This window comes from Octopus bimaculoides, chromosome 7 (assembly GCF_001194135.2).
Source record: "Octopus bimaculoides isolate UCB-OBI-ISO-001 chromosome 7, ASM119413v2, whole genome shotgun sequence".
NCBI lineage: Eukaryota > Metazoa > Mollusca > Cephalopoda > Octopoda > Octopodidae > Octopus > Octopus bimaculoides.
This window is the reverse complement of record NC_068987.1, coordinates 12,611,914-12,623,424: the sequence shown is the minus strand read 5'-3', so window position 1 is coordinate 12,623,424 and position 11,511 is coordinate 12,611,914. Positions and strand designations below refer to the sequence as shown.

The 11,511-nt window shown below is 29.1% G+C and overlaps 1 protein-coding gene across 8 annotated transcripts in view; it reads left to right on the top strand.

Annotated features, from left to right (window-relative positions):
• The window catches only part of LOC106869746 (twitchin), a 176,103-nt gene that overhangs the window by 36,230 nt on the left and 128,362 nt on the right, over positions 1-11,511 (top strand). For 5 of the 8 annotated variants that reach the window (XM_052969243.1, XM_052969247.1, XM_052969244.1 and 2 more), the window contains exons 14-19: positions 935-1,028; positions 2,106-2,351; positions 3,262-3,307; positions 4,062-4,120; positions 6,464-6,538; positions 10,801-10,895. In XM_052969243.1, the coding sequence (XP_052825203.1) occupies positions 935-1,028; positions 2,106-2,351; positions 3,262-3,307; positions 4,062-4,120; positions 6,464-6,538; positions 10,801-10,895 (615 nt within the window). The remainder of the gene's footprint in view (positions 1-934; positions 1,029-2,105; positions 2,352-3,261; positions 3,308-4,061; positions 4,121-6,463; positions 6,539-10,800; positions 10,896-11,511) is intronic. The other 3 variants (XM_052969245.1, XM_052969250.1, XM_052969249.1) reach the window with 1 other exon arrangement.

Genomic DNA, 11,511 nt, shown 5'->3' with positions numbered 1-11,511 from the left:
ATATATATATATATATACATACACACACATATACATAAATATGTGCTGTATATGTGTGTGTATGTGCCTGTAAGTCATAACATAACTCCTAAATATATGATGTACACACACACACACACGCTTGACAGCTTTTCACGAAGATTTTGTTACCAAATTCCAATCACAATTTATTGTTAAACACTGGGTTATGGTAGAAGGTACTCAACCATAGTATAGGGAATTCATAAACATTTACATCTTGCTTTGCATAATAAAACAATATTGTGAAAATGTGTGATAAAAAATGTTTACAAGTGACAATACATTCTTCAGTAATTATATGAAATATAAATAAAATTGTTAAATTGAGCTTAATCAATATATTGATTTTATTATAACTGTATTGTATCTTTAAATCATTTAAAATGATTTAAAATAAAATAACATTTGATATCATTCCATACATACTTTCCTTGGGATGACAAACAAAATTTATACAATTTTTCCTGTGATTTAGAAAATATTGTATTTAGTTGCCAGTACCGCCTGACTGGCTCCCGTAGGATTTTCGAGTGAGATCGTTGCCAGTGCCCCTGGACTGGCTTGTGCGGGTGGCACATAAAAGACACCATTTCGAGCGTGGCCGTTTTCGTGCGGGTGACACGTAAAAGCACCCACTACACTCTCTGAGTGGTTGGCGTTAGGAAGGGCATCCAGCTGTAGAAACTCTGCCAAATTAGATTGGAGCTTGGTGTTGCCATCCGGTTTCACCAGTCCTCAGTCAAATCGTCCAACCCATGCTAGCATGGAAAGCGGACGTTAAACGATGATGATGATGATGATGATTTGTAGGTTCCTTTCATTTACTGGTAGGGATAGAATATTCAATATATTTTGTAAATAACCAGAATTAAATTGCATTTCATGTTTACTAATGAAATGCTTCTTATTACAGGAAGATGGAAGAAGAGCTTCAAAAGCTCAAAAGGGAGCCCGACCACCAGGCCCAACATTTGCAAAGCCTGCAGAAAACAAGGTTGTTGTTGAGGGTAAGTAAACTAGTCTATACCTGTTCAAAGAATTTATTTTAAGCGACAAAGCTTTATCATAATGAAACACTTTCGTGAAGAGTATGATGAAATTTTCACAAGATGTATTACTTTGAAAGAAATAGACTTTTTAAAACCAATTGTAAATGAAGAGTGTTGTAGTTTACTTGAAGTATTGTAGTATAGAAGTAGAAAATAAGTGAAATGAGAAATAAGGAAAGCTTTTAACAATGCAGAAAGTTTTTAAAATATTTATATTTCGGGTGTAAAGACCTATCTACAGAATAAATAAATAAATAAATGCGCCCTTTTAAAGCCTAGCCAGAGTCATGGGCCCGGTTTCCCCGGTTTCAATGGCGTATGTGTTCCCCAGCTGGACGGGACGCCAGTCCATCGCAGCGTTACTCATTTTTGCAAGCTGAGTGGACCTGGGCAATGTGAAATGAAGTGTTTTGCTCAAGAACACGAGTCGCCTGGTCCAGGAATCGAAACCACAATCTTTCAATCATGGTGCTGACACCCTAACCACTAAGCCACGCGCCTCCACTTATCTACAGAATACAGTCTAAGAAATGTGTGTTTACATAGATCCTGTCATTTTGGATAGCCTGGTGTTTGAGTTAACAGCAGCAGCAACTCTCTAAATGTTGGTGTAGTTAGTGTTATAGATGTCACATTAGATGGGTTGGTATCAAAAGGGTTTCTCTATTATATATTTTACCATATTTCTGTTGAGATGCTCTGTATTTCTTTCAATTAATTTTAAATATAAGAAAGAATTTAATTAAAATAACTTAGTTGTCATTAAGCTAGTGTTAGGAACATAAATTGTGGCTAAGGTTTGATGGGAGGTTTTAATTCAGAACTTTTGAAAACAAGACATTTGTGCATTAGTGCCAGAGGTGGTTTCAGCCAAGTTGGTATCAAAAGGTTTAAGACAACATTTTTGGGGGTTCGTACAATACACTGCATTCAAATCAATTTAAGATATAAATGATTTAATAGTATCTTACTTATATTTGCTTTCTTCTTACATGCATCTGTTGAATTTTAATGATTTAATTTTATTTACTTCAGGCCAGACTTTGAAATGTTCATTCAAAATCGACACCAATGACTGTCCAATGCCTAAAGTTAAATTCTACCGAGCTGGACGTGAAATTGTCAATGACACCCGCTGTGCTATCCGTGTCAATGACTTGCTAAATTGTGCCAGTCTTGAAATAAAAAAAACTAAAATTCAAGATGAGGCTAAATATTCTGTGGTGCTGGAACATGATGGATACACATCTGATACAACATCTTTCAGTGTTTTCATTAAAGGTAAGTTATACTGGGGAAATTACCTGGTATTGTTGTGATATTCCTCTCATAATTTTAATTTTGATAATAGTGGAATATAAGATCGATTTCTTACCAACAAATCAATTAGGACTTACATTTTAAATTCCTTTATCAATCATCATCACCAAGTTGGGCTTGTTCAGTTTTGCCTGACTTAATCACTTTCTTCATAGCTTTTAGTATTATACATAAATAAGTATAAAAAAAATATAAAAGAGAACACCCCTATCACTGTTAATATCTATTATGAATTATAGGATTGAATTTTATGCCATGTAATCTTTCATAAAATGATGATTTTATATATATACAAGCACCCACATATATGTATACATAACTATATGTATACATGTATGTGTGTATGTATCTCTCCCTATAAACACACACACACACACACACACACACACACACACACACACACACACACACACACACACACACACACACAAACACACACACATAAGGTCTGATCCTTCTTAATTATTTTTGACCTTTGAGTTGTATTTTAGGATTCTTTATGATATTTAAAAAATCTTTTATTCTAAATGTCTTATCGATCATTCTTCTCAGTACTCCGGAAGAGAATCGTGCAATTTGAAACATTAGGTCTGACATAGGGTATATAGCATACATTCATGCTTGTATGTGTGTGTATGTATATGTGTGAGTTTGTGTGCCTATCTATATGTGTGAAAATACTTGCGTGTGTGAGGTGTTTGAGCACTCCAAACCCTCAACCCTCCCTGGTATAGTGGGAGGTGAAACTGGATGGATAAAATTATTAAATAGAATGAAGATAGCACTGTGAGAAAGAACTATGATATTTCACAATGCAATTTCAAAGTAAAATTTATTTCTCCCTAAAATATTTAATCTTTTATTTTTCTAGATCCTAAAGATTCCAGTCTAGATTTTCGTTCATTACTTAAACACAGGTAAGTACAAAGCTTTATTTCATTTACCAAAACTTTTTCTTTAATGCATTTTCTATGTCAGTTGTTCAGATGGTACAATTTAAATCTAATTTGATGAACACTTCAGTTATATTTGAAATGAGATCGTATAAGTTTTCAAAACAACAGGCATAGCTGTGTGGTTCCTTTGATTACTATTTTATTCAGGTGGGCTCCCATAACCATTCTATGTTTAAAAACTAATTTTATAGAAACTTCTTTCAAAATTCCTATTTTGTTTTTCACACATTCATTTGTATGAGTTTGCAATATTACTCTCTGAGAGAACATGTTTCAGTGGCTGGAAACATGTTAAACTATGTAAAACGTTAGAGAAAGAAACCTAAAGCAAAATTGTTTACATGGGTCCTTAAAATACTAATGTAGTTTCCAAATTTACTATTTTGCTTGCACGGACCCCCAAAATTCTTATATGGACCCAAGTTAAGAAACACTGCGATATACCAACACTCTTCTACTCATCTTCATGTTTCTCATTCCTCAAACCTGCCCAATTGATATTTCTAAAGCTTATGCGTCTCTAGAAATCCTTCCCTAGTTCTATTTTCTCAGTAAGTGTCAGTCTACATGCAGAATATCAACAGTACCTGTTTGATGAGGCCTACAATATTTAAAAGTTCTCTGATTAATTAATAAGAGATTAATATATTAAAGCCTATGCACGAAAATCAAGAAAACTAAGAAACGTTTAATTTTCTTTCTCTCAATCTGACAGAGGTGATAAAAAGACAGCTGATGATGATGATGACTTGGATTGGGGACAGTTAAAACCAGGTAAATATATGTTTTTCTGTATCAAGTATCTCAAGTCATAAAAAGGAATTTTCTGTTTACTATATTTATTATTGACCTTGGAATTCAGAAAAAATGTTTAATTACTCCTTAAAATAAACTATTCAATTAGAATTTAAAATAATAAAGGAAACGTTAATGAATTCTGGCACCAAAAATGAAAGATTTTATCATAAAATAAATTCTGAAGATTTGAAATGAACTTTGCATTAGAAGTACTGATTCCCATTTCTGAAATAACTTATTATTTACTTCGATAAAGAAGATGAATAATTTCCTAAGAAATATATTAAAAACTTAGAATTATCACTTCTATTAGTTTGATATTAATCTGCTAAAGGTCAGCAACAAATATAGAATGTATCATTAGAAACTATTATAACTATTCCACTATTTCTGCTTAGATATAAACCTTACCGATATACATTATCCTGTAATTTATATTTAACATATAATGCCTTTTGATTGCCATTGAATATTTTCTTTGCTACTTACATTATCACCATTCTGAATTTTAAAAGCATTTACAATAATAATTTAAATATTCTTTTTATTAGATATGTTCCTAATCTATTGAATTTATTTTTCTCAACAGCTTTTTTGTTTTGAAACACATTGATTCTAGACATGGTTACATTGATACTATAAACTCCATAAGGGAGCAAATTTCATGAGCAACTTTTAAAAACTGGCGCTATATTTTCATCAAAGTCTAATATGCTAAAATAATGATCATAACTCTATATACGTAATGCGCTCATGCTATTTCTCTAGATCCTGTTTTCTACTTTTCTGTATCTATATTGATCAAAATAAGCTAGAACCTCATTCATTTGAATTTGTATGTGCATCATAGGTATTTGATAATTATAAGCTGCGCTCTTTAGATGATATGCCGAGAAACTATGCTTTATCCCATCTTACCATCAAGCCAATTTTTAGTGTACATGCCAAATGCTCCATTTTATTTCTTTGTTTCAGACTCCGGTATGACTTGCATAGGATGCATCATTTATTATGTTCCTTGTCTGGCGAAATATTTCTTCTCAATCTGGCAATCTCTTCTTGACATTTCTAAAATATATTTGTTGTTTTGTCTTTTGCTTGTCAATGTGTTTGTTGTACAAAGCTCTTCTATCACAAAAATCTCACATCTATGTCCTCTTTCTTAGTCTAGATGTTGTTATGCTTTATGTTTCTTAGACCAAACACGATAAAATCTTTGAACGAAGCTCCAATATTTTTTATCTATTATAATTAAAAATATAACAATATTGATTATGGCTTTTAATTATTGAAGTTATATTAGCTATAACTATTTGATAAAATGGGATACAAAGAGTTCTATTATCACAAGTTACTTCATCAATTATCAAGGAAATTTTTTATCACTCTCATTATTTTAATTAACATAGACTATGTTCTAATTGATAACTAATTGGTAAAGTTTAATCACTAATCATGAGAGTAATCAAAAGTTCAAGCAGAAATTAAAACAGTATGATAATAGAAACTTTTATAAAAATATCTAGTTCTACTACAACAAAAAAAAAAGAGAAAGAAATAGTAATTAAAAACAACAAACATATGTAAAAAGATGTCCCAGTTACTGGATACGTTTGAAGCTCATTATCACATTTGGTCTAAATTTTAATGGATAATGGTTTCCAGCAATGACAAATTAATGATGATGATCATCATCATTGTTTTCACATCAAGTTTTCCAGATATTGCATATTTAAATAATACATATTTTAAATACATACACTAGAAATTGTAACCACACATACATGTACACACATATGTGTTGTGTGTGTGTGTGTGTGTATGTGTAAGTGTATGTATGCTTATATGTATAAATACAAATAAACAGTTCTTTCAAGTAGAAAATATGGATCACTTGGAACAGTTTATTAAGATTTTAAATCATCTGTTGATGAGTATGCCTTCTTCTGGACAAATGTCTATATGTATGTGTTTGTATATGTGTGTTTGTGAATGTGGTCCTTGCTGGAAATAATTTTTCTTTTCTGTCCGCTTTGCTAATCTTCTGCGCGTTCGTTATTTGTTTTGCGCTTCACTTAACTTACTGATCGCAAGCTGCATAACATTAATTATTTTGTGCGAAAGCAAATGGTAAGGCAATCTGCTGCTCAAAGGCAAAGAAAGGAAAACGGGAGGATTCAGTTTTCCTAAAACTACTGCGAACTCTATGCAACAGCAAACTGCAAAGTACAGCGCCCAGCGTGCACAAAGCGATTTAGTCATTTTTCATAATGCTAATGAAATAGAGTGAAATGCTCAACTAGTGTGCTCATTTTTCAGTAAAACGTGACAAAGCCGATGATGGAAACCTTAAGGGAAATCACCAACTTAAAAAAATTGACAAGGGTCAGACAGGTATAAAATTCACCTTGTTAGAAGTGTCACTTCCATCCCATTTATTATTATTATCATTATTATTATTATTATTATTATCTGACCCTGGTTTTATTCCCTGCTTTAGCTCCTGTCACCTTATTATGCAAGACTTCCATGTTTAAGCTTAAGTTAGTTATTTTCATATTCTATTTTGTAATAAAATTGTATTTGTGTAATATAAACGTTTATCAAAATATTTTATGAATGCTGCATTAAAAATGACAAAATATATTAATAGTGGATTTTACTAAAACAGGAAATTTAATTTTCAGTTATCTCACAATATATCTAACTATAAATATGATGTTTAAACCAATATTTCTAATTAAACATTGATACATACCAAACCCATATACTTTAATAATTTAAACTTATGTATTCAATACATTGAACTCAATATTTTAAATACTGTTAAATAACCAGCATTAAGTATTAAACTGACTTTTATAGACCTGAACTATCTTAACAAGAAGGACTGGTCACACAAATTATCAATTAAGGAAACAAAATATTCTTTAATATTTTTATGCATTTCTTACTATAAATATGCATCTTGTGATATCATAGTTTTAAAATATAATGAAAAGAAACTTTTTAAAATAATTTATAATTACTTTGTCAGTTGTTAGAAAGTTAAAATGCGATTGAGCAGTCTCAAACATAGTTTGAAATAACCAAGATATTTAGTTTAAGGCATAGTTTATCAAGGAATTACCACAAATCTTACATGAGACTGTGAAACATTAAAAATATCTATTTCATAATTTGAATATAACTATAAATAGATAAATAAAAAGATAAATAAATAAATAAATGTATATATATATTTATAGATGATCACAATTTCCAAATAAGAATACAGAAAATGATTTATTTAAACATTTAAAATATATTATTCTTCAATAAACTACTTGAAATATTTCTCTGTTGAACAGATATAAATAAAACCATATGTTCTTCAAGGAATGTCAACCACCAAAATTAGATAACTATCCTGAAAATGATAACATCCTTTCCAATCCGTAGTTCCCATGCAGTTCAAATTCCTTTGAATACCTTCAAACTAGAAACTCTACTGTGGAAATATGAAACATATAAAAATGCTCTTCCTTATAAATAGAATTTGAAACATAAAGAAAATCAGTTTTGTAATCAAAACTAAATATCTTTATGTCATATTATCAAGAGTAAAAAACAAGAAGTAAATAATATTAAAAACATATTCCTGCAGCCAAGAAATGTGTTGTCTATCTTATTAATTCTGTGAAAATAATTTCTTTTGTAAAACAAATATGAATTTTTTAGGAAATTCTAATAATTTCTTATGTAATGTAAAACTTGTATTCATAAAAACTGAGTTTGTTTTTACCTCGTAGATAAGTTATAGGAATGGAAACAGTCTGATATAGGCTTAGTGAATACGATGGGAGAACATTTAAATTGTTGCAAATTTTGAATGATATTGACATTTTCTGATATTGAGTACTCTCCCTGCATTTCTTGACCTTCTTCCTTTTACAGTTGACAATAAAAGCCAATGAATCAGCTGAAATAAAGTTCTTTCTCTGAAGTCCTGATCATGATATGTGTTTGGACAAACTAAGATATAATAATATTATTCTTCAAAATAATAACAATTTAAATTTTACTGTAAAGAATATGCTTCACTATTATTTTTAGTGATCTTTTCTCAAATATTTTCATATAATATAACAAAACAGAATAATACAACTTAAATATTGAGATCATTAAGATCCTCTTCTGGTCTTCATAATTCTTAATGTTTCAATAATCAATAATAATTCACTTTTTAAATCAGGTCAGCTGGTTTCAACTCTAGATATGCATTTACCTTTTAAGTTTGACAACAACTTGATTATGGTACATTTTCTTTTCCATGTGTGTGTATGCAACTATCTAATTAGCTTGGAAATAATGAATACTGATGAATTTATTCTGACTTAAAATTTTCCACGTTTTTGTAATTAAAATTTAATGATATTATTAATCTCAACTTCACCTTGATAATATTTATCTAAAACATTTAAATGAAACTAAAATTTACTTCTAGGTATGAGCCAAGCATATTATACGATCTGCTTGTACATCTCATACAGAATTAGATGAAATATAATTTTGCTGTTCTTTAAAGGGAAAATTCTTGCAGGTGTTATTTGAATGCAATTAATGATATTACTTATGTTTCAAATAACATTTAACTTAAAATATATACACACACACACACATTTATATTATATTATTATTAAAAGTTGTTTCATATTTCCACAGTAATGCTAGAGATAATTGATATTTTAAAAAATTTTATGCGTGTTTTCACCTTTGCTTTTTACTTCCTTATTTAATTTTTTTTTATCCTTAAAGAGTATTTATATAAAATACAAATTATAATTGCTAAACCTTGCATTTTTTCTATTGCCAACTATATCTATGGATAAAAGAGTAAATTATACTACCAGTATTATACAATTAATTTGTATTGATAATGTAAACTAATAATTAAAAGAGAAATATGATTTAAATTATTAAAATTGGTCAACTCCTTCACTAAGTAAATTATTCCAAAATATAGCTTTAGAATTATTTGAATATGCTAAAAATAATTCAATTCTGATTAAAATTCAAGAACCAACATCAAAGATAGAAATAAATCATTCAAATAAATTTCTAAAAACTTGGTATATGTTTGTGGAAGTTTTGTTCCATCCGGCTTGGTATTTCATGGTTCAGAGTTCAAATCTCTGAAGAGTGAACTTTGTCTGTAATACTTCTGGCCCATCAATTCACTTAATCTCTGACAAAATTGGCCAAGTATCAAATTCGAGAAAATCATTATATTATAAATAATTTTCAGGAGGTAAATATTTACCATCATTCATATGGGTTTTTGTTGTCATAAGTAGATATCTAATCTTCTAGTATCGTCTGTTGTTGCCTATTTTACTATGGCGATATATAACAGTATAGTGAGGTTAAAAAAATTATTAAATATTTTTCTAATTTTTCTTGTGTTGTTATTTACTTCTTTTTCCAGAAAATCCAAGAAGTAAAAGTTTTTACTAAATATATTATATTTCTTTTCTCTTTTTTTTCGCTATTTTATTTTACACGATTTCATTTATTTTTAAATTTTTATAATCCATTCATTATTTTTTTTCTACTAATAATTAATTACCAATGAATTTATATTTTTCTTTTAAATGAGTAAAAGCTATTCAGAAAATAAAATATTCAGAAAATAAGAATGCACATGTGGAACGCACAGTGACTGCTACAATAACCATAATAATCATGGACAACTATTATAATTGTTTGCATTATTAATTATTAATACAAATTCAGAATAATACAAAGAAATCACTAAATGATAATGGCGATTTGAATACAAGAAATATATTTGGAAAAGTAGCAAACACAAGAAAATTCTCTGATTTAAACAATCGGTAAATGTACTGTTACACAGGTAACAGTTATCTAAATTACATTGCATGCTAAATTTTTAATTCTTTGCTTTTAACACTAAAAATATTTGTATTTTTTTGAATCTGCCTTATAAAATATTTTCTGTCATAATTAAATTGTCTTTTTTTAATAATGTTTTAAATTATGTATAATTGACAAATCTAAGAATATTTCAAATCATATTAAAAACAAAATGATATCAGCATTTCAGCATAAAGATCAGAAAAGTGTATGATTTATGTAGTTGATCAGTCTTCAATCAAACTTCACTACAATGGCAATGAGTATGTTCATAAAAAACATTTATTCTACTCTCTATTCAATAAGAAAATATCTTTCGCTATTTTGCCTTCTTCATAAGAAGGCAAAATATCAGATTTTCACATTTTCTCATTTATTCACTGCACGTTTGGAAATTCTAGTTGATCATAAGCCTTAAAAGTGTTATATTATGCATATATTCATTCTATATATTTTGGATATCAAATTTTCATTAATATCTAGTCGTAAGGCAGCATTGTTTTTTAAGTAGCAAACATTTTAACTTTGCCAATATGTGTTTTGGTTGCAGAACCAATTAACTATCTTTTGGATAAGGTAAACACAAGTAAAAAGTAAGTATAAAAATGTCTCCCAATGAGAAAAGTATTAGATATGAAAAAATACGGCATAAACTGTAACTCTTGAATATGGGACATGGCTGTTTGCAATGATCATTTCTGTAACATTTTGCTCCAATATCTGTCTTTCCTATGTTCCAGTGGACAAATCTGGTAGGAGATTGTCTCAGATTGAGCTGACACGTATGAGTTTGAAGAAAACTGAGAAAGCTGGAAGTGATAGTGAAGACGAAAAGGTAAGGTTTTGGATCTATGATAATTGCTATTTCATCATTCATTTTTTTTTTGAGAAATAGTCATGAATATTCATCGTTAATTTAAATATTTTTTTATTTAATCAAGATCGAAGAACACATATAAGTTTAATTGCTAAATATAATTGCTAAATTTAATACGTTTCTTTTCTTTTCATACAGCACTCCTATATTTTTGGTGATTCAGTTATAGAGTATATTTGATATAATTTTAAGTTGTAGAAATGTTCAGGCATGTTTGTGTATAGACACAAATAGACACAGTAAACAAATGTGTACCACAAATAAATTTTTGATTTTAATATATTACAACGCATTTATAAATAAGAAAAGCAAAATAAATATATTAAAACATATTACTTTATTTGTGGAAAATACACACATGCACAAGTATTCACTTTGTTGAGTTTTTCAGCATTTCTGTTTAGACGTTTTAATTATTAAGAGACTCTATCTTTCAAGAATTTTCAATTACCTTTATTTTACCATTGAATTTATTTATTTGCTAATGTCATATTATGATATGACATTATCACACACACACACACACACACACACACACACACACACACACACACACACACACACACACACACAC